This window comes from Nymphalis io, chromosome 5 (genome assembly GCF_905147045.1).
Source record: "Nymphalis io chromosome 5, ilAglIoxx1.1, whole genome shotgun sequence".
NCBI classification, from domain to species: domain Eukaryota; kingdom Metazoa; phylum Arthropoda; class Insecta; order Lepidoptera; family Nymphalidae; genus Nymphalis; species Nymphalis io.
The window spans coordinates 5357679-5382234 of NC_065892.1; the positions used below are offsets into that span (position 1 = coordinate 5357679).

Below are 24556 nucleotides of genomic sequence, written 5' to 3' on the forward strand. Positions count from 1 at the left end.
AACTGCGTGAACACTTGACCGCACCCATTTATACCAATTCATATTCACCTTGACTGTGACCAACATTTGCTCACCGGATTTCACACATGTTTATTCGGAGAATAATCGAGCTTTGAAGATATTTCAAAATGGTAAAAGAATGTTTTTCTTGAACAATGTTCCTTTTCGCACTTTTCATTACTCACTTGGCGATTGAGGACTAGGTCGAAATATGTGTAAGACTGCAAACGTCACGACACTTTTATCTTGCTTTTATATACCTACAGTATAGTGTGTATTATCTAGTAATATCTGACGATATTATTTTTATAATCATCCTAATATTATAATTTCCAAAGTCAGTTTGTTTATTTGCTTTGTAGGGTATCGAACACCTCACCCCCTAGCACGCGGGCGAAGCCGTGAGCGATAACTATTTTTATATATTTCTGTTTTAGTTTATATCTAATATTAAATTATTTTAATATTAGAAATGAAAATTCTTATAAAAATTAAAAAAATCGTAGCGGTTCATTATAATTACATTTATTGAAAAATCATTGATACGCACCAAAAAGTTTAGTAATAGTTTTTATAATATAAGATATTGTAGCGCGTATAGATTTTTTGTATATTATCAATCAGTTGTAGACGATTTAAAGCTAATCATACATGATTAATAAAAATTTTGATTGGTACAATTGTAAAGATTTTTTCTAAGTATTCACTAAAAAATAGCTATACCAAAAACATTTCGGTTTTTCCAAACACGTATTTAATTTTTTAGAGTATTTTTTTACAATAAAAATCTGCTGTTAATAATATTTAAGGAAAATATTATTATTTTTTACATTTAATACTGGTAACACATGTATCCTGTAAGGAAGGATTATTTTCACATTTACCGAATAAATTTTTAAAGAAGTAAATGATATTTGATTTCCATTACTAATATTTTTTCTTTGCGTATGCAGTCACGTCCATTATTGTTTTATTTTTTTAATGTTTTTGTTTTCATTATTACTAGACAATAATAATTCCAAAATTCCTCGATTACTCTATCAGCAACAAAGACATTTTATTGTTTTTTTTTTTATCGTTAGTATTATAATTCCATGATGATATTATTTTATGGATCCTTTTTAATTGACCTTTGATATGACCCGGATAGAATGAAATAGTCGCATCACTATTAAAATAATACAATGCGCTTATGGCGTGGTTATATATATGTAATTTCTTAATTTATTATATTAAGAAATATAATTAGTTTTTGTATTATTATTAGTAACATATATTGAGCTGATAATGTATAACAATTAAGAAGTTATTAAAATTTAAAGTTATTTTTTAGTTTATTTATTTACTTAGGCTCATTACTATTAAGCCTACAAATAATTCAATCACATTTAAGTTTAAATGGCAAAATTAATTCAATAAATACAAAAATCTATGAGAAAACTACAGGTCGTATTTATTTGTTGAATGCGGAAGTAAAGTATCTAGGTTTTTGTATAAGTTTTCATGACTACGTTCATGTATTTTTTATCAACTATAATTTGATTATACCTTATTAAAGTTGTGAAATAAAAAAATAATGTAGTAGACTGATACGCATTCCTATTCGTATTCATTTATTTCGTAAACATCTTCAAAAAAATGATCTTGAACTTAACAAGAATACCATATTAAAACATTATTCACTAACCGGTTCTTAACATTTGTAATAAACGGATAAAAATATGAAGTCGTATCAGTAAGGTTATTATAAATTCTGGAAAACTCGTAATTTTTATAAACACTTCTAGAACTCTCTAGAATTTATGACAAAACAAAACGTAACGTTTAACATTGACTTTTTCATATTTGCAGAAACTTTAGTCATATATTATGCAGCTTCGTCTGTATGCGATTAGCTATGTTTTTCTACTATATTTTACATATGATATAGTATATAATTATCGCAATATTAAATACGTGTCATCATTATGTAAACATAAAATAAAAATTAAACATATATTGAAGTTGTCTAGCGATAGTTAAATCGACATATTTTTTTAAGAAATTAAAAAAAATATATATTATTTTTATACTTCATTGCTAATAAGGTAATTTTTTCTTTGATACCATATAAAATTCGTTTATGAGTCGCATTAAAAAGGATCAATGCCCTGGTATCTGTAAATTAGCTATAAAATAAGACACAAAGGTGACATAAATAATGATTCTCGTAACAAAACAGTATAAATGTAATATATTTTAATCCTAACATGTGTTACTGTCCCAATTATTTTTCTTTTTATTTCTTTAAAAAAGACAGCGACTTTACAGTAGTGATTATATTCTCTTTGACATAAATTGCATAATAAAATTGACGTATTTTTTGGAACAAAAATTATAGTGAATATTGATAATATTTACAAAAGTTGTTTTAAGAAATTTATAATATTTTCATGCAAGTGTAATTTGTAAGATTTTTTTGACAAATTTGGTGAGTGCTAAAATTTTTACTTTTCAATCTATTTTATATAATATATTTTATAAAACATTCATGAGTATACGTTATAATATGTCTCTTACAATTAAATGAGTGTGTAACTACGTTATAAAAACGTGCAAGTATATACTTATATTTAGTTTATTAACTATATTTAATATATTCTACTAAACTTTATGTAGGTTTAGACTTTCATAATATCTAAAAGCTTAAGAAGCACGAGAATAACAACCCCCTTTCTATCACAGATTATAATATACACTATATATAAGGGCGGAAAATATATATAAGTTAAGTAATTTGTCGCAATTAGAGTCATTTTGACGCAATTAATCGATTATAATAAAAAAAAAGGACGTTATGACGATGATGAAAATGACGTTCGTGACCAGATAGTAACCATATCAAATATATAGTGTGTGGATATAGAAAACATTGTCAATAATATTGAATTTGTAAACCAAATATATAGTATGCTATACGATAACAAATAGTTACGCCTCGATATATAAAAACTGATAAATTTATTTAAGCTTTCTTAATCTGACACACGGTTTGAGCTTACGATAATATCAGATTTAATTGAATATTAAATTATGATGTATTTAAAATACATATCGGTGCTTCTGTACTTATGTCTATATTTCGTGTCTATAATAATCTGTATGTCACGCAAAAAGTACCAAAACTATATTTCTTAAAGTAAAAAAAGAAATTAATGATTTTGAAGTATATCGAATTTCCAAAGTATGTTTCATGATTTTTTTATCTATATATACATATATAATAATTTTATAAAATAATATCGTATTCGTGCATAAATTTTTAACTATTATAAATATAATTTAAAACAATTGCGCAGAATTACTAAAGAACAGACTAAGACACAGAACTAAGAATACAAATATTACATAATAAACAAATATAATAAGTTTTCTTTATAAAAACGATTCGTGCTATAGTCCAGAACCCTCCACGAAAATATGAAACAAATATTTTTTAAAGCTTATAAATTGAACACTTACAGTTGCGGCTAGAAATATCCCAAAGCGCAGCATCGTTTTTCAATATTACTTATTCTTAACACAAGTCTTCACGAGTCAAAATTACTTAGTGTGATGCGCGTGCTCATCTCATATATATCGTCGCAGCCTCCTATGACGTCATCACCCCCTCGCCCCCCAAAACCCGTTCAGCAACTCATCTTCACGACTCTTGACCTCCGGTTGGCATTCATTGACTGCTTGGATTATAGAATCGAGTTATTTTCTTATGAAGTATCAATGGATTACAAAATTATCGTGAATTATTTATTTGCTTTTTATGTTGTCAAAGTTTATTAATACGTTAGTGTCAATTCTTTTACGATTTGGTATATAGTAATAAAACTATCGTCTGTAGTGCGTCTTACTTTGTTCTCCTAGAGATACCGACCACAGAGCTGCGGTTACTAACTAAAAATAGAAAAAAATGTTATATTGTATGATTATATTCTGTAAAATTACTAGCTGCCCGCCCCGAATTCGTACGGATAAAATTCATACAAAGTAAACCCTTTATTTTATCATTTTGATTAAAAGCTTATATTCCAAATTCCAGATAGTGAAAACTTCGGTATAGATAGGATTCGCGTAAAACCTATTCAGGCATTTAAAATTTATGGTGGAATAAAGAAAATTACATAATATATGAACCCAGAAAACAATATACTTCTTTTTTGCTGTGCAAAAAATGTAAATGAAGTAATTTGTCGAGTAAAAATTAAAAATCGAAATCTACATATGTATCCAGTAGCCCATATTTGAAACATCGTGGTGGAAAAAGCTTCAGATCTTGTCTTCAATTGGAGAGTAGGACCTGCCCTGCAGTTGAGCATGTACAGGATGTTACTACTACAGTACACATTATTATAATATTGTACAACGTACAAATGACAAAATATTATTCATTGATATCTTTATCATCATCATTATCATTTTTTTCATCATTTCAATATTCACCACTGAATATTATTCATTGCCTGAGATTACTTTTTAATTCACTTAAAGTATTAACAACCCGTATGGTTTCGGGAACCAGCAAAATGTCTATCGTAAAGCAAGCTACTCGTAAAAGTCCCCTAAATTATTTTTATTGCAGTTAAAAAGCGTTGCACCGACCCACGGCGACGTTGAATTGCACTATAACATTTAAACATAAACGTAAACATTTTTACTTGTGATCGATTGGTCGAACATTAGTAAAATTGTCGTGCGTATTTGATATTTTAAATTATCTCTTAAACTATGCAACCCAAAAACAAACTGTAAAAAATGAATTTTATCTAAATAAAATTTCCTTGGTAATAAAGCAATTTATTTTTGAATTATATTGACGTGTTGTAAATGAAAAAAAACAGTCTAATAGAAATATCACTCCATACATTACGACACGGTCGCGGTTCCATACCTATGTCGTACTCTTACTGTCGTAATCTCTTTAACTATTGGTCTAAATTATATGCAGTAAAAAGAAAAAGTATTTTGTTTTAAACACTTGAGACGATAAGTTTACTTGTTTTGATAAGAATTCATAATTGTTGATAATATGACCAATAAACATGACCTAACGATTTAAATTATTTTTTCAATATATAAAAAAACTACTTTTTGTGACTTAAATATAAAAATTAGACATATGCTGTCGCTGACTTTTTTGTAAGCATTATCAAGCTCTACAACTTTTCTCTAGAACTCAATCATATATCTCTCATCGTTAAGGCCGTGTTCGTAAGAAACATGTTCGTTCGACCGTTTTTTCTCCAAGTTACTTTGCAAATCCCACTACTACGAAAAAGTCTTTTTATTTTTCGGGTTAATATATAACCTATGACACTCACAAATGATGTGGCTTTCTATTGATAAAAGAATTTTATCAAAATCGGTTAAATAGATCCAGAGATTACCCCCTACAACCTTACAAAATTTAACCTCTTTGTATTATTAGTATAGATAAATCCAGGTTACAATATTTCATTAAAAGTTTCATTAAATTACATTTAGCGACTTCCTAGTCCAGTGTCATTTTAAATAATTCTAATCCATTAACATACAAAAAAAGTGATTAATAAGAATAGTCTTAATTAATTTTATAAAATAACTATGAACAAAAAATATGAGTTAAGTTTATAAGACTCGACATTTAATGATTCTTTAACTTCCTTTTTATTTTAATATGATAATTTCCGCTAGATATAAAATCAAACGAGCAAATAATATTATGACGCATTCCAGTAAAATAGCTGGCAGCTAATAAATTCGTTCACAACTTTTTAATTTCTTCAAAGTAACCAATAATTAAATAACATTGTACGAATTTTGCTTGACAACTTGAGTTAATTACAGGGACTTTGCCTATGAGCACGTGTTGACACTTTTCAATTCTCAACAAAAAAGTTTTCAATTTAGACAAATATAAAATTGCGCTATTGACGATATAGACGCTGCTCTGAGATAACTACATCAAATATTCAATAAGAACAAAGACGCAAAAAATAGCTTATTCGTATATCTTAATCGTGGTTCAACCCAAGGAGGGTAATTAAATAAATAGTTTTTTAGATTTTCTTGTTCGCTGAATACTGACACAATCGAGAAGGAAGTGTTAATAATTAGTTTATTTAGTTGGATAATTCGTTTTATTGGGATTTAATTACATTTGATTCAATTAGTTTTAAGCGTTTTGATCTTACAAAAAAACTGTTTATTTAAGTAATTCTTCATCAAATTTACCTCGTTTTTATTAACTCGCTTTCTTGTGTATTAGTTGGTTTGTCTATTCGGTATATATATAGCTCGTCTGGGTAGGTACCGGGTGGTACCTACCCAGGTAGGTATGAGTGGGTACTCATCAGATATTCTACCGCAAAACAGCAGTACTTGATATTGTTGTGTTCCGGTTTGAAGGGTGAGTGAGCCAGTGTAATTACAGGTACAAGGGACATAACATCTTAGTTTCCAAAGTCGGTGGCGCATTGGTGATGTAAGCGATGGTTAACATTTCTTTCAATGCCAATGTCTATGGGCGGTGGTGACCACTTACCATCAGGTGGCCCATATGCTCGTTCGCCTTCGAATATATATATATATATATATATATATATATATATATATATATATATATATATATATATAAAATCATCTGTCTCATCTGCAGCGAATATATATATAGCTAGAAACTTTGAGACTTAAAAAAAGCTCGAAACTCGAAAATAATGGTCATAAAAAGAGACAAGATAAAGAGAAAATGTTTTTTTTTAAATAAAAAAATTGATGTACTTACTATTTTTTTAAACGTATAGTTTACTTTTAGTCCATTACGTACTTTGTGAAAAGTTTATTTATTTATTAAGTTTAGGATCGAACTTACATCTTTAAAATCATTTAATTTATTTTTAATCTATTCGCAGTTTTAAGCTAACGTCAAATAATAGGTATATAACAGGAAAACTACAGTAAGAAAAGAATTGAAAAGATTTTGCGCAAGAGAAAAAATGCATAAGAGGCTTACGCAGGACCTCCCAAGCTCTAAGAGTAATCGTCATTAATTTTTGTCTCGAACAGAATTCACGTTAAATTATTTGACGGGTTTACGGACCTTGTCGATTTACGGCTTAATGCCATTTGAATCGTAATTTAAAAAAAAACAGTGATCGAATTTCAAATTAAGGGCTTAAAAAAGATAAGTTATGAAATCGATTCATATAAAACCTTTTGAAGTTTTTTAAAAATAAAAGCGAGATCACATGAGCATTATCGCGTGATTCTTAACCAAAGATAGCGGGTTTAAAAATGTAAAAGAAACATCTCTGATATTGTAATATTTAGCTTTATAGACTAAGGTGAAACCGAATAAATTGCACTGCATATAAAGATGGAATATAATATATATCAAAGCTCTGGTTTTTTCCTTAACGGAAACGGAGGCCTTTACTAATTTGCATCCGTTTACTTATTATAATATTTGACATATTATGTATTTATATAATTTTCTTTATAGTTCTACCAAAATAATTTCTTGGTTCATTATAAAATAATGCTAGAAGGTTTTGTAAGAAGGAAATCGCTTTGCAATCGCGATTTATCATCTACTCCGGAACGGACGCATTATAATATGACGTGCAGTTTATGTAAATGACTATAGAGATTAAAAGTATCGACCCGGTGTGTTTTTATCAATATAGATAATATTCTAATTCCTACCTAAAAATGGAGTCCATTAGTTCGCATATTATACTGTTTTAAATAATGACTTTATATATCAAGATAATTTATTACGCGTTTTTATTTTCTTACACATACTTCAAAAATTTCATAAACTATGTGAAACGAAGTTATGTCGTATGTATGGTGCTGCAGCAATTTAGTGCATCATTTAATACCTATACCCTACTGGTGGTAGGGCTTTGTGCAAGCTCGTCTGGGTAGGTACCACCCACTCATCAGATATTCTACCGCAAAACAGCAATACTTGATATTGTTGTGTTCCGGTTTGAAGGGTGAGTGAGCCAGTGTAATTACAGGCACAAGGGACATAAAATCTTAGTTCCCAAGGTTGGTGGCGCATTGGATATGTAAGCGATGGTTGACATTTCTTACAATGCCAATGTCTAAGAGCATTGGCGACCACTTACCATCAGGTGGCCCATATGCTCGTCCGCCTTCCTATTCTATAAAAAAAAAAAAATAATAATTTTAAGCTTTCGTTGTTAAATAAATCAAAGCCATTTTCTTAAACAAACAGATCCACTTATAATAAATAATAATAATAATCTCAGAAAATAAAGAAAAGAATGTATCGCTCCGGCTGATGTAAGAATTCTAATGATACCCCATAAATCAAAATCTGTTCAGGCATATATAAAGTTATATTGAAAAAAATAAACTCACATAATTATAAACATACATAACACAACATACACTCCTTTTTGGGTAGTCGTGTAAAAACGGATAGGAAGGGGCGACCTCTTAGTATTAATATTTTTATTCAAAAATTTTGAAAGGCTTTATTAATTCAATAGTTATTATCAGGTGAAATTTATTAATTGTAACAATAATTATGTAAAGCGATTATAAAAGAGATTTAGCCGTATCGTAAAAGATTTTCTAAGAGGAGTCGTCGGCCATCAAGGCCTCATTTGACGAGCCGGTTGGTGTGGTTGGTAGATACTTGCCTTTTACGCCGAAGGTTGTGGGTTCGATTCCCACTCAGGACAGACATTTGTGTGCAGGAACATGTCTGTTTTTCCTGAGTCTGGGTGTAATTATCTATATAAATATGTATTTACAAAAGAAAAGTAGTATATGTAGTATATCAGTTGTCTGGTTTCCATAGCACAAGCTTAATTTGGGATCAGATGGCCGTGTGTGAAAAATGTCCCGGGATATTATTATTTTAATGGTGATTTTATAAGGAAAAGTCATGATTGCCTAAAATAAAGTATAATTATTAGGTAATTAATTTACTTAAAGTCCATTTTTTGTAATTTACTGAATTAGTAGTTGTTTATAATCGATTTTGATATATATACATATGCAAGACAGTATTATTCAAATATTATTTAGGTATTTATGTATGATGAAATATACGAGTAAGTTTTGTAACATCATAAAATGTCTGACTTCTAATGTCTTTAATATTAAATTCCAAAATATAAGTAAAAGGTTGTAAATATCCTTCTGCTGGGCTATGCCCTCTTCGTCGAGGAAAATGCTTAGAGTTTATTCCACCACGGTGCTTTAATTTTAGATCCATATTTTTTGAAATTTTATCAAAAATGAACATCAATTGTTGCTAACATTGTATCGAATTTATGATATATAAAAGACCTCTACGATATATATTGTTTTTTCCTCATATTCCTATATTATATTATTATATTGGTACTAAATACTATATAAGTATTTGCTATATAAAATATAAATGACGTTACATTTTCAGGGTTAAGGCCTTGCTTTGAATGAATGTTCTTGTTGTTTTAAATTGAATGATATTTTTACAAGCTTTTATTAAACTCGCAATGTGGCTTAGTGTGTCAAGAACCACATCCTCTTATCCTACGGAATTGAAGTTTTATTTACGTTCATTCAGTTTCGATGACAATGCATTTTGATGGCAAGCATGACCAATTTTACAACCAAATTGTCACTTTATCGCAATCGAATCGAAGCGTAATCATTGCCGTTTATATATATATAAGAAAACGGTATCTTATTATTTAATTTAATCATCGACTATTGGCATAAAAGTTAACAATTTAGTTTGATTTTGACATAACGGTATATTTTAACATCATATCGTTTTGGTTTCGATCCCAATAAATATAGAAAAGTTGGATTGGAATTGAATCTGGAACGTATCGTAATCTCTATAGATTAATAGAATTGATCCCCTGATTCTACTTCCAGTATTGGCTCCAGATAAAAGAACTCTTAAACTGTCAATAGTATAGACACCAAAGTTTAACTCTAGAATTTTTCCAAAATTTAGTATAGCGGAACGTTAAGAAAGCTTTTGATAGTTTTTTGGTAATTACATAATATAAAGGTAAGTTATTACGCCAATTTATCAGACTTAAAAGTTGATTCACAAGAGTGGAAGGTCAGCATAACGGATAAACACACTTCAAGATATTATATTTTAAATTCTTAGAATTAACGACGCAATGAAACTTAATTCTGAAAAGTATTACGTTTTCGTGACTAATAATACATATACTCGTACGTACATACATATATAAAAATGTGCTAAATAGACTTGCAACAATTTTATTCGGTAACTATTGAGTTTTTGTTATATTCGTATCATTCTCGTCGTCCGGGTGAACATTGAATAAATAACATTAAAATTCGACCTATTAACATTATTATTAAGGATATTTTAAAATTAATTTGAACACATTTTCTTACGCTTAGAAGTTTTTTTTATTATTTTCTTTATTACGATTAAATAAAGCAATAAAAAAGAATATAATTTTTTATGTGATTAAACAATAATTAATAATTATGTATTTAAATGTCGAACAATATAATCGGATAAATGTGTGCCCCAAAGCTAAAAAGACAGGCAAGAAAGTTATGAAAATCAACGAGTACTAACTTCAAAATTTAAGCTCTTTATCATATAAATTATTTTGTACAGAATATGTCTTGTGTGTTTAATATGATTCAACGTGAGCTTTGATATTATATTGATAATTTTTAAATGATTTGTGAAATTTAAATATAGAATCAATATATTGAATTTGCGAAGCGAAAACTTGGCGATACAAGTGTATCTTTACATCTAAATGTAAACACTAGTTTATACCATATTTCTTATTGTTTTTAACAAAATCATTGATTTTATTGTGGATATTATATTCAACATATAATCACACACACACACAACTCGGCTACTCGTTCAAATATCTCGCTATATCGTATTGATCTTTATGCAAACGGACGACCCATTGCAATTTAATATAACCTCAAAATAATTATGTTTGAATATCTATATATGAATAGGCAAAGACAAAACACGAGCTTTAGTGTTATTAAAAAAAGGGAATATGAGTAGAAAAAAACTAAACATGCTCAATAAACATTTTCAACAATGATTATGGTCGAATTTCGACCATTGAACGAACGCTATTTATTGAAACATTATATTTCAGTCTTTTACAACTAGTTGTTTGTTGTTATTTGAAGCTATTTTTTATGTACCTAACCTAACATGTATATATATGGTCTTGGACAACATTTATTTAGGATAAATAAAAAAAAACATGTTTATTAACTCGATATATTTAAGTATAATAATTGGATACGACTTAAAAACACCACATCATATCGAGTAAATTACAAGGTTAATTGTTGATTTTTTAACCTCTAATTGGCAAATTAATATTAGTTTTTTTTAAAGGGGGAAAACGCCTTCTTTACTTCGCTATATTTATAATGAACCTCTTTGGTGTGTTGGAACCAATGTCCAAAATAAAATTAATTCTAATATACCAACACGAAAACTTAGTTATACGATGAGATACGATCATTGTTATCGGGTCGTATTATAAGAAGATCAAGGTTTGTAAATGAGCACGTGGTATGATAATATCCTGGGATATTATTATTAACGAAATATAATCTAAAAATGTTATTATGAACATATAAAAACACTAGTTGTATACCTTAAGTACTATACAATTACAAAATTCCTAATACCAATAACAAAAAAGTTAAAGTATAGGTGAATCAGTATTTTGTGATATAGTTTTTGTTACCTACCTTTTTATTAGAATGTATTTGATTTTTTGTTCCTAACCTATAATCATTATTTTTTAAGTTATTTTTTTCTTTATCTCATTATAATTTAGCAACCGTCTTCTACTTAATTAGCTGTCAGTGATAATATTAGGTAAATCTTGATATTGACTTTCAATTGGAATAGAATATTTTTGCGAATAAGAGTAGAATGATCATAAAGTTGTCTTAATGTCTACGTCCACAACGTCTCAGCTGATCTGCTATTCGGTCAAAGAAATCGACGAATGTTCAGCTTTATACGAATTCACTTTTCCATGGGACTCTTAAGACAAGATATCAACAGAATATATTACTAATCAGTATAATATATTTTACATACGTCGTATATTAATAGTAAGTGAATAATACCGTCATAAATCGAATACAAAAGTAAAGATACAAAACCGGTCAGGTACCTCAAGAACTCGTATGTCCATATTCAACGCGAATTTTTATCGTAAATAATGAATTCACATTCTTTATGCACAATCTTAAACAGAAATGGGCAGCAGTCAATCAACCAGAGCGACGCATTTCCATCGTCACGATGCAGCTAAAGCCATGGAGGATGTATCAGAAGACCATCACATCAATATTTCTAATAAAATGGTAATTAACAAATTTCCTTTAAATTAGCAATATTTTCAATTAGTTACCTATCGCTATCAAGGCTTCGTGACAGCACATGTAGCTCAATTTTGAGCTCAAATAGTACACTAAACACTGACAATGAATATAACAAGTTTTAGAATAAATCACAATACAAGACGATTAGATTAATATAGGTTAAACAAACCAATGTTTCGAGGGTAACTTTTGAATAATTTAACTCAACCGTCAGAAATGAACGTATATGACATTAGCGAGATAATCGGGAACAGATTATCTGTGAGCACAACTAAAAATGATAAATAAAAAAAGAAAATCTTAACTTGACTAAAGCTTAACGCGTAGGCGTATTCGGTTTTATTCAAACTTTTCTTACGCTTGACATAAATGTCGAATGCTTGCGACACGATTATTTGGTACTATAATGTGATTCGGCTAATACAAATATTTGTATCCCTGTTTGTTGCACCTTCATTTAAGACTACCATCAATTATTGAATAGATTGATGATGATATGATTGGCAGCATTGGCGAAATGTCTAATTTTTAATGTAGAAAATAAAAAAAACAATTAAAGAAATAAAGACATAAGTAATTAACTAAAAGGATAATTATAAAGATAAGAGAACTTTAATATCATTCGTTTTTGTCTCCTAAAATCCATTCACATTCCCAAGTGTGAATTTCTTTCTTAATCGGGGCTGAATCTAAAATTTAGATGCTTTATTAACACAACAACATAACAATATTACAAACTGCATGTTGCGGTGCCCGAAATCAAACGTTTTGTTTTTTTTTTACGTTATTTCTCCTAGTAAACGTCAGTAACGTTTGGATAACGCGTGGTACAAAATATTATACACCCAAATACCCTTCCTTTGCTGTCGGGTAAAAAATTTCTGAATAGAATTGAAGAAAAATAAATCAGTTATTCATTCAAACGTCAGATGAATTTCATTGAGAGTCGATGCCAGAAAAGTATGCCTGATGATGCCATTTATTATGTCTATTTTAAAATATAGAATTGAAAACAAAAAAGTATTATATGTAATATATCATATGTAAAAATAAAAAAATATATATACAAAATTCTGACTTCTAAAAATTAGGCAATAATTTAATAATTTGCAAACGCGAAATTAATGAAAAAAATGATAGATTCTCCCTTATGTTATATAAGGGATATATTGCCTTAGGTTAGAATATTTTTGCAATCGGTTGGTATTAAAATTAAATGAACCTCCATAATGAGCCACGAACATGTGATTTATAAAAGTTTAGGAATATTAAATTACCATAAAACAAAACAAATGTGATGCTGGATCGTGGGGTGATTAAATATTCATACTAACCACATCCTTGCACTAATGAGCACGTTACGTTGATCGTAACGTTCGAAATATCTCCTCTTTGTTTTCCTAAAAGCACGATTAACTCAGCTGACTTGTCGTTTAATTATCCGTGTAATCTGTATAAAATAGTATCTGTGTAAAATAGTATTGTAACTGCATTATAAAAACAGAGAGATAGTATTTTTTATAACGATTTGTGAGACCAGAATCAAAAGAATCAAGACAACTGCGCGTAAGATTTAATGCACAAGGGTGTCCGCGAACAGTGTGGAACAGTGGACTCATCTATTCTCTCACTATGAACGACCGATAGGGTATTTGTCATTTAAAATTAAATAGATTAATAGAAAATCGTATTGTGTAATGCTGAGATGGCCTAGTGGTTAGAACGCGTGAATCTCAACCGATGATCGTGGATTCAAACCCGGGCAAACACCACTGAATTTTCATGTGCTTAATTTACCTTTATAATACATCTCGTACTTCATGGTGAAGGAAAACATCGTAAGGAAATCTGTATGTCTATAATTTTACTGAAATTCTGCTACATGTGTATTGCACTAACCTGCATTTTAACAGCGTGGTGGAATAAGCTACAAATCTTCTCTAAAAAGGAGAGGAGGCGTAAGCTCAGCAGTGAGACATTCACAGGCTGTATCGAGTTTTATTCGTATCCACCCAGCAATTTGTGCATTATGTAATATTATAACATATAAAGATTCACGTATATTATTATCAAGAAGTTTTAAGAATCCAAAAACCGTAAACATTCAATATTAAATATGAAATAAATAAATTGATCGATTTTGAAAATGTTCATAGTTAATTGAATAAAATTTACATTTTAATGTAGCTGAAAAAGCGTGAAAAATCGTTGCGTTGTGTCGGTCTTTAAATGTATAGAAACTATATAATTTCTAACAATTTCGATGCCTCGATGGAGCTAGCATTAGATGATTGTTGATTTGTGTAAATTCAAATCAAGTACATGAATGTTTATTAGTGATTCAAATAATAGTATAATATAATATTCCACATAATATATTTATACTAGCTTACCGATAGAGATAGATAAACACATATACACACTCTCTAATCCTTCCTAAGAACTGGATACGTTTTACATCACTTCCCATCATTTTATTTTTCTTAAGCCTTTTATCAAATATTTGACTCTGAACAGTGCGGTTGCAATAATATACTATATACTCTCTTATAATTGGTTAATTTAGAGTTGTAGAGTTTTTTAAATCTTTTAGGTTGAAAGGCTCGTTGAAGACGCTGCTATAACAAATGACACGGTCACTGGTTTCTCAAACGCCAAAGGAGATTATAAGGAGAAGATATTCATTGAGAAGCTGAGATGTATTGATGATAAGCATACTGAAAGATGCGGGTGAGCGGATTAATAAAACGTTGGTAGACTACATTGACCACTATGTTATGGATTCTGACTTTTTCTTATTATGTTTCTTTTATATAATATCTACTTTTCATGCATGCGTTTTGGTACATTCGTGAATGGCATATCTTTTTGCTCTGTCCTTCTTCTTAATTTCTTCTTAATATAATTTGCTGATGATCTGACATCTATCAAAGGCATTATGTGATAATGGAGTTATTTAACGAAATCTTTGAAAATAGTAAAGAGCAGATATAGCGAATAGTGTGATAATGTCAAGTGTTCGGTTTCACAATTATAAACAAAAACTACCTTATACAACAAAAACAACATTAGTTTATATAAATTCTACATTAGGGTGAATGAGCCAGTGCAATTACAGACACAAGGAACATAACATCGTAGTTCCTATAGTTGGAATTGCATTGGTGGTGAAAGAATAATTAATATTTCTTACAGAACCAAAGTCTTTGAGCAGTGGGGGTTACTTACCATCAGATGGCTCATTTGTCTACCTTCAATAATTAAATAAACACTAACATAAATGCAGCAATATAAAAAGTAGTATGTGTTTAAAAAATAATTATTTCCTTATTCATATTGAACTGATGATTAAATAGCAGCCACATTATATTTTTTTAAGTATTTAATACAAGGTACTTTCCATGCAGCTTAAACGACCAATTATGTTGATTAAAGTTTTAATCAAAAGGTTTTTATGATATTGTGTCTTATGTAAAAATATGAATAAAATTTCATACACAATCAAGAGAAAAACATTTAAAAGATCAGTTTATATTTTTTTACCTACCTATTAAGTGGTCACCAACGCCCATTGTAATGTGGTTACAATGGACGTTGGCGCCACCAACCTTGGGAACTAAAATGTTATGTCCCTTGTGCCTGTTATTACACTGGCTCACTCGCCCTTCAATACAGAACACAACAATACTAAATACTGCTGATTTGCGGTAGAATATCTGATGAGTGGGTGGTACCTACCCAGACGAGCTTGCACAAAGCCCTACCATCAAAAAATAATTTGTACTCGGCAGTCAAGGTTACTGAAGAGGTTGTGAGGAAACCTGCATGTGCGAAAAATATGTCTGAGACATGTTTGTCATCACATCCGCCAAACCCAATAAAGTAGTGACTTAACCTAAGCTTATAAAATTTCCTTGAAACGACATAATATCGATTACAGCAAATCGTTTTGTAACTTATGTTTGTTTTTTTAAATCAATAAGAAATTTTTGTTCAAATTATTGTACTTAAGTGATAGCTTTCGAGAAAATAAATGTAACACAAAGACTTTGAGTCAGTTTTTTTTTCATACTGTTTTCAAATAAAATATTTTATTTTTTTATTTATGTATACAAGCGTTGTAGATAAATCTAAACTGATGAATGAAATGAAAAATAATTTCTTCATTCTCTCACAGCATATTTAATAAATAGGTACTGTTGCCTACGTGCGGGTATACATATTCAAATAGCTGGCCTAACTACTAGTATTTCATCAGCAAAATAGATTAAAATGAAAATTCACCATTTCAATGATCCTAAAAGAAAAAGTTAAATGTGTTTACAAAAGTAAATATAAAAAAACAAAAAGTTTTAAATGCATATAACAAATAACCTCAATTACCACAAAAAAAACGTAGGGTACGTGAAGAAAATATAAATAAAAATTACTTATATTTTATACATAACTTAATTTAAACCTATCATTTAAAAAAATCTATGACAATTATTTCGATGGAAATACAACTGAGCGATTTGCCAATATATACTACGAAGACTAAACTTTTCAGACACACTCTCGGTTCACTGGCCTATAATATTTTCAAAACTTATATTGCTTAAAAAATATATATACGGAACCGGATACGGATTGTAATGAATATTTCTTAAAATAAACAAAAGATTCTTTATTAACTTATGTTTTGTACGATGAAAATAATAGGTACAAAATGAAATTAAAAAATGTCGTAAGATTCAAGTACTGATCTCGTCGAATGAACCCGGATCAAGATAAACATCGCCTAGCAATCTTTGTTTCGAAACGCATTGAGAACGGTCAATAATAAACAGTTTATTATTGCAATTTTGTTATTAAAAATTTTATTATACACATCGTTAATAAATAGGTTTATTTACTTTATAAGGAAAAGGCATCTTATGATTAAGGGATCGTAGTTTTTGATCAGCTTCTATTTTCGGCAATGAAGAAATAAATCAAGAAATCAATAAAGCGTACTAGATCGTAGTGGAACAATTATATTTTAAGTACATAGAGTTCGCCAAGTGGTCGAAATACGACTGAATGATTATTATCATTATTAAAAAAGATTGACATTCTTATTATATAGCTAATATTTACAATATTTCATTACAATATTTCGAACATTATTTTTTCTACCCATGTTTCAAAGTTCTGAACCGGTGTTATGTTCCGCTTCACATTGATACACTAGTAAAATGATAATTCAAGTGGTTATAAGAAACCTTCGGAAAAATATGCAAACGTTTACATATAAGCGTGACGTAAATTTTTAGACGTTATTTATGGTTGAAAATATATAAGTAGGTAAGAACCTAATTTAATACGTAATCGTTAATGACTTTAGCTATATTGGAAATATAATATTATGGACTTAAAACGTGAAATATTGTCATCAATTTGTTTATGTATAAAAAATGGAATCTTTTTCGAAATGAAACGAAACGAAATAAGACACCAGTGACCGTTAAACCAGTTGTCAAGTATTATTATGTTGAATAAAGCATTGTATCGCCGAATATCTTATAATTTTTACATAAAATTAAAATGTTATTCGTATAAAGTTATCGTAAACTAATAAACTTTATTAAATCACTACCGATTTTGTTCGTAAATCTTACTATGTAGGGACTCTAGAAAATGTTTAATCAATTACCCTAATTTTTCTAAGAGAGTTTGACAATAATAGCAGTAATATTAAATATAATAATATTTTAAATTGGAGTTGCAGTTCAATAGAAATAACTTTCTAATTTTGACAAAATACATTATGTTAAAATTATACTGATAGATAATTTTTACTTGTATGTAATTCTAACGTAGGTAACTAATGGTAAGTAAATAAATCTAATCGGACGGTATTTTTATTGTACGATATTCAAATAACTCCATAATATTTTATTACTCCGTTTTTACACAATACAATATTTTCAAAAATTCGTACGACATATCCTTCACCACCAGACGCAAAACGATACATACAAAACTCTTGGGAAATTACGCGATGCTAGCCGCTTGTCTGAATTTGACTCTGATGACCACGCAGTTTATAATTTTCTGATTAAATTTTCGTAGTAATTTATGTTCGTAACTCGAAGATTTAATTATTTTCTATAATCGAGTTATTTTTATTATAGATTAACGGTAGAAGAATTAAACGCCTTGGTGACTCGTGTGGAAATGCGAACATCTCACATATCGAACTTAGAACCAATATGTGAAGATATAAAGGATAAAATCATCGATTGCTACGATACGACAGATCCTTCGGATATTATTAAATGCTGGAATATTGTAGGTAAGTTTTGTAAGCCAATTATTTGATTAAAACAAAAGCGCTTTTTCGCTTAATCTTTTGTAGCATGTCCCAATTTTGCTGTTAAAAATACTATGCAGATAGAAATAATGAAGACATTTATCTATTTTGTTCGGTATTTTTTTACCAACTACAACTAAAAACTACAACACATGGTTTAAATTGTGACTGAAATAAATTACTTTGATGTTTATTTTATTATTAGATTTTAACTAAGTTAATAGACGCTGAATACAAGAAATATAATTTGTTTGCCAACTGCCCGTATAGCCTATTTCAATCGAAGAAGTAGAGATAAATAAAACTTTTATTTTGATAAACATGTTCCACGCGCTATGTTATATATGTTTTTATATCTGCTATATATTATGCACTACAAAGAGTTCTTGATGTATTTTGATCTTGATATATATATACAAACCCTTATATTTAATTTTACTTCAAGAATTTGGATAAAAACTTGGCTGACATTCAAATTCAAACGCATTTTTTCAGTTCCATATTGAATACCAAGTTTATTTTATTAACATTACCCAGAATTTGCACCTTTATTAGGTAGAGCTACTAGACCATCAAGGCTGCCGTTATTTTTTAAGAGCTCACCGTTAAATTTCCCTTACCTTATGACTAAATATTAAAAAAATACGATTTTTTTTGTGATAGTACATTGAATTTCTAAATAAGTGATTGAATGTCATCAGGAGCTTTTAGTCAATGCGTGCAAGATGCCAGCTCGAAGAGATTAGAGGCGCGGACGGCGCAGGAGGCGCTCGCCACAGCACAGCGCACACGGCGCGTGGCGCGTGCGCGCGCACACCTCGCCACGCACGACGACCTTACCGACGACTGAGAAATCGTAATCTCAATATAGCAAATAACTGCTATCGAATCATCCATTACACAGAGAAATAGAGAAATTAAAACGATAACTAAAAACGAGAAACTATAACAGTATGTTTTGTTTATAGAAGTGTTATTAAGAACATAGACGATAGCTATGCACAGATCAATATTGGCTCTGACTTTCGGTTGTACGAGGGAAGGTCCAAAAGTCCACAGATTGGAAGTGTCGCTAATTTTATTAAATAACAAAAATATTATTTATTTTAATTAATCTCCCTTATGACTTTAATGATGATGACGTTGATAACTTATTTGTTGAATGAATACCGAGTTCCCTATTACAATCAAATGGTAAGAAGATGAATATGCAATGATTTTCCTTACGAATTACGAATATTAAAAAAAAAACAATTTAAAAATAATAATCTTTTATTTACAAGGACCACAAATATTATCAATTAAAGGACACTTTCTTCTTAACATCGTCTGGAGTCGGTCTATTGTTAACTTGAATAGTCACTTTCTGCATGCCTATATCGTCTCTATCGTCATCATTTGTTTGTACGGGAGATTGCCTAACGCCTGTAGCTGTAAGAAGGGCGATTTTCCTTCGCAGCTCTCTCACTTGTGCTGCGCTGGCCAGCTGAGCCGCGCCTCGAGATAATACTTCTGCTCGCAGTTGCTCACATTCATTTCTATGAATCAAAAAAATTTCAACATTAAGAATAGTTTCATTAACAATTTAATCAAGAAAGTAGTCTGACCCATAACGGATATTTTTAGTTCGTGGAGTAGTTAACTTGTTTAAATTTTATGTTTACTTCTATCGATTATAACATAACTGTTACTAACTCTGTCAAAATTATTGCGAATACATCTATACAAAAATATAATAACATTAAAGTGTCTGTCTGTGTATTTCAAAATAACTGCCTCTTTTTAAGGTAATATGGTTATTTGCGAGTTACCAAAATCAAAAGAATCATTTCTTTTATTATCGTGCATCGGTATATGTACGGGCGAAATATATCGATTAGCAGTCATCATTGTACCATTATGATATCGTATTTGTAAACATAATTGTTATATATATTTTTTTAATTGTATTATTAAGACAAATAGATCGACAAAATCATATTCCCTATAAAAAAAAAGATACTTACTTTAGATGATCCAATACACCCGGGAGCCAGCCCTGTTCGGTTGGTTCGCAAAGTTTACCGAACCATCGCGCCAACTCTCGCCTCTGTCTCTCGCATAAGCCTTCGAGTTGTGTTATGCGATCTTCGTAGCTCTCTGTACAATAAGAATTTTATATAGTAACAGTTTATTTCCTTAAAAGCTTTAGGAATATTAGTGCTCCCTTTTCTAGTCACTATTCATATTACTGTCTCACTTCATTGTAATGCAATAAAACAGGATGGCTGGTTTGGAGTAGGATCATTATTAGAAAAAAATATTTTGAATATAACTGTTGATTTTTATTTTTATTAGTAGTAGTATTGCTTATTTATTATTATTAGTAGAATTGCTGATGTAAATGCTTACCTCTATCTATTCTTGTTAGATAGGCTTCTTATGAAATCGATCAAAGGAAAAGTACTTTTAAAGATAAAGAAAATTAATTGTTGTATACTCAATTTATGTTTTTTTTAACTTTGTTACAATTTAACACCTATGACGTAAATAAATAAAAGAAGTTATAATACATTTGTGTGAGTGTTACCACTCTTAATTTTAATCTGCTTCAATGTATTGTAATATGTTGTACATGTATTCTTTTTAATGTCACTATGCAAATCTTGGCTAATCCCTTAAGGGAGAATGAATGTATAGAAGCTAGTAATTATAGCGTTAGAAATATGTTAATCAGTTATAAAAGGTATACAGATTAAAACTGCTTCTACTAGAAAGCAATTAGTATTACTGAAAGAAATTAAAAATGAAAAGCACTTGGTAAAGTTAAGAGGAGAAAAACAGCTGACAAGCAATTAAAAAAAAAACTTTTATTTAAATATGTATACGCGTTATTGTCTCATAAATATAACAGACGCATGAACGTATATAATTAAATAAGTCAATTGAATCAAATAAAAAAAAAAAACCTCAATGTGTTAAATATGGGAAAGATATTCAGTATGAAGTTTAGTATTTTTTATTTATAAAGTCGGAAAACTGTAAATTGGTGTTTAGGCTGTAAGATCATCAATGTTGTAATCAGAAATGTGGAAGCTTCATGAACATTTTTTTTGTTTAATGGGTCTACCATATATTTGTAAAATAAGATTAAAAAAAAAGCATTGTTCGAGAAGGTTACTCAAAAACTTTAATATTTGAAACAAATAGGTTCTTTCCTGGGACTAATCCGTAATTAATAATAGAACTTAATATATTATTTTCTTACCAATAAGTTCACGGTCATGATGAGCGGCTGCTCCGGCTTGCTGTTCCCACACTGTTTGTTTCTCATGCAAAAGTGCTTCTAGCTCTGCTTGCTTGTTTGCCAGGTCTCTTCTTAACTGAAACATAAATACATATTCATTTTTTTTTTTTTAATTGTATATAGTGCAGATTTTGTAGTGTTCAACTATTGAAATATACGACATGACACAATTATCAACAAAACCATGCCTTGTGGTAAATTGGTTTCTTAATAGTAACTACATTTTTGCTCCAAAAATTAATACAACTAAACAGCAAGATACTCAACTACATGGGCGAAAAATACAATTAAATAAGTAAGTATACTAAATAATTAATATTAAGACTAAATACTACAGATTTACTATGCAGCATTCCTTTTTTCTAGATTTCATAATCTTTATATTTTTTTAAATTTTATTTCACTACAGACTTGTGCATCCGTTAGATTATCTTTGGTTCCTTAATTTGCATTAAATATTGCCCCAAATTAAAATAAAAAATTTTACAATAACTAATAATTTTTATTATTAATATCAGTAACTTGAGTATCACTTTACATGAAGATAGAGCCTCGTTACTCATACTAAATCGTTAAGTCTTATATAGAGTTATTTATTTATTTATTTTACCATTTATACTTATGAAAAAAGATAATATAGAAAAAAGATTTGAAAGTGATTTTGTAACGTTGCAGCAGTTAATTATTTAAATCTGACCAGACCAATGATTAAGTCAAATGTTTATACAATCTCATAAAGTTATGAAACACTTACCCTGGAATTTGTTTGTTTCATTTGTATTAGATTTTTAGCCATCTCTTGTCTTTTATCTTCAACTTCCGCAAATATTGAATTACCTTTAGCAGCTGAAAATAATGTATAAACAATTTTATAAATATATAAAATAGCAATAATTTCTGTTAAAGTAGTATCGATTGAAGAAAATTAATTCTAATGAATCATTATAGCAGTTGATCGTGGGACGGATGCAGGGAAAGCGCTCCAGAATTCCAACACAATGGTGTAAAATTATTGTAAAGGCAACAGGAGAAACTCTACAAAAATCTCAAATTGAACTGCACAGGACAGAAGCAAATCGAGACAAATCATAAATGGGCACGATCCTCATTAGTGAGGGAATGACAAAGAAAGAAAAAAAAAGTATCAATTGCCATTCCAGTGAGATACATTGTATAAAGTTTATTACAGTCAATGTCTTGGATCTTTTTTAGTCTAGCTCTCAAAAGGCTAATCTGTCATGTCTTAGCTTTATCTTTTGATTCTCATAAGTTCTCCATTACCTGAATTTATTTTGTTATATATTTAGTTATTAAACATTTTTTTTAGACAGTAGACTGTAACAGCCTGTTAATAAGCCCCCTGCTGAGCTAAGGTATCTTCTCCCTTTTGAGGAGAAGGTTTGGAGCTTATTGCACCACGCTGCTCCAATGAGGGTTGTCAGAATACATATGTGGCAGAATTTCAATGAAATTAGACACTTGCAGGTTTCCTCAAAATGTTTTCCTGTGGTGTGAACCCACGATCATTGGTTAAGATTCACACATTCTAACCACTAGGCCATCTCGGCTACTTTTTTAAAGTCAAACTATATTTATTAAAAAATTTATGAAGCTAATGTTATCTAATGAAATATGAAATTAGCAAGACATAACAGGTTAGATTTTCTTTATTCAATAATTTCATGAATTACCATGTGGTTGGGCATCTTGAGAATCTACTTGGTGGAGCAAAGCTCTAGCTTCTGCTAAGTCTGCAAGCGCTGCAGCTTCACGCTCTCCAGCTGCGTTTAATTCTTCTTTTCTTATTTCCGCGGCTACACGAAGCTCACTTACTTGTGTCACTAACTCCTCAACTTTCATCTGCCATGAACAAATTTCGGCACGCGCTTGCTCAAGCGCCGTTTTTGCTGCAAACGCTTCAGATGCCGCAGCCGATAGTGCTGCACGCGTTTCGTCTATTTCTGAGGTATCAGGCACGGGTGATTGGCGATTAACGATAACCTGTTCTTCTTTTAAACGTTTATTTTCTATTTCTAGAATCCTAATTTCACTGACATGTCGCTCTGCCAAATCCGTACGTTCTTGTTTCAATGATGATATTTCTTCTTGAAAAGCGGTAATACGTGATGTTAGTTCACTTCTACGTTTTTGTTCATCTGCTTGATAGCTCTCTAATTCAGCAGTGAGATGACTCTGAACGTCTAATGCAGTTTGATAACTTCGCCTTGTATCGTGGAGCTCTTGTTTAATAGCGTCGAAGTTGTTGGATAAATTCTCGTATTGTTTTCGAAGTGAATAATACTGTTCAGAAAGTTCACCGCTTGTTAAATCCTCAGTTTCTGTTATATTGGTTTTGTTACTAATTGTCGAATAATCCATTTTTTATCTATTTTATACAAATAACGGCAATATTAGTTTACAAAAAAATATTCAGAACTGAAACTTTAAACTCAAATCAACGGCCGTAATATTTGAAAATAATTATTTACTAATATGTCACATTATGACTTGAC

The 24556-nt window shown here is 29.8% G+C and overlaps 3 protein-coding genes across 3 annotated transcripts in view; 1 reads left to right on the top strand and 2 right to left on the bottom strand.

Moving 5' to 3' along the window:
• Positions 1–3610, bottom strand: part of LOC126768549 (uncharacterized) — a 14998-nt gene extending 11388 nt beyond the window's left edge. The window contains exon 1 of the mRNA XM_050486727.1: positions 3502–3610. Within this exon, the coding sequence (XP_050342684.1) occupies positions 3502–3534 (33 nt within the window). The 5' untranslated portion in view covers positions 3535–3610. The remainder of the gene's footprint in view (positions 1–3501) is intronic.
• Positions 2358–19924, top strand: LOC126768572 (uncharacterized). The gene is made up of 5 exons (XM_050486761.1): positions 2358–2470; positions 12296–12405; positions 15017–15153; positions 18579–18739; positions 19459–19924. The coding sequence occupies exons 2-5, from the start codon at positions 12298–12300 to the stop codon at positions 19605–19607; spliced, it is 555 nt and encodes a 184-aa protein (XP_050342718.1). The 5' UTR covers positions 2358–2470; positions 12296–12297; the 3' UTR covers positions 19608–19924.
• Positions 19925–20051: 127 nt separating this feature from the next.
• LOC126768520 (protein Spindly-B) lies at positions 20052–24502 on the bottom strand. The gene is made up of 5 exons (XM_050486683.1): positions 23735–24502; positions 22798–22889; positions 22005–22119; positions 20764–20896; positions 20052–20295 (listed from the first exon to the last, which is right to left on the bottom strand). Exons 1-5 carry the CDS (start codon positions 24420–24422, stop codon positions 20055–20057), a joined length of 1269 nt encoding a protein of 422 aa, XP_050342640.1. The 5' UTR covers positions 24423–24502; the 3' UTR covers positions 20052–20054.
• Positions 24503–24556: the final 54 nt, after the last annotated feature.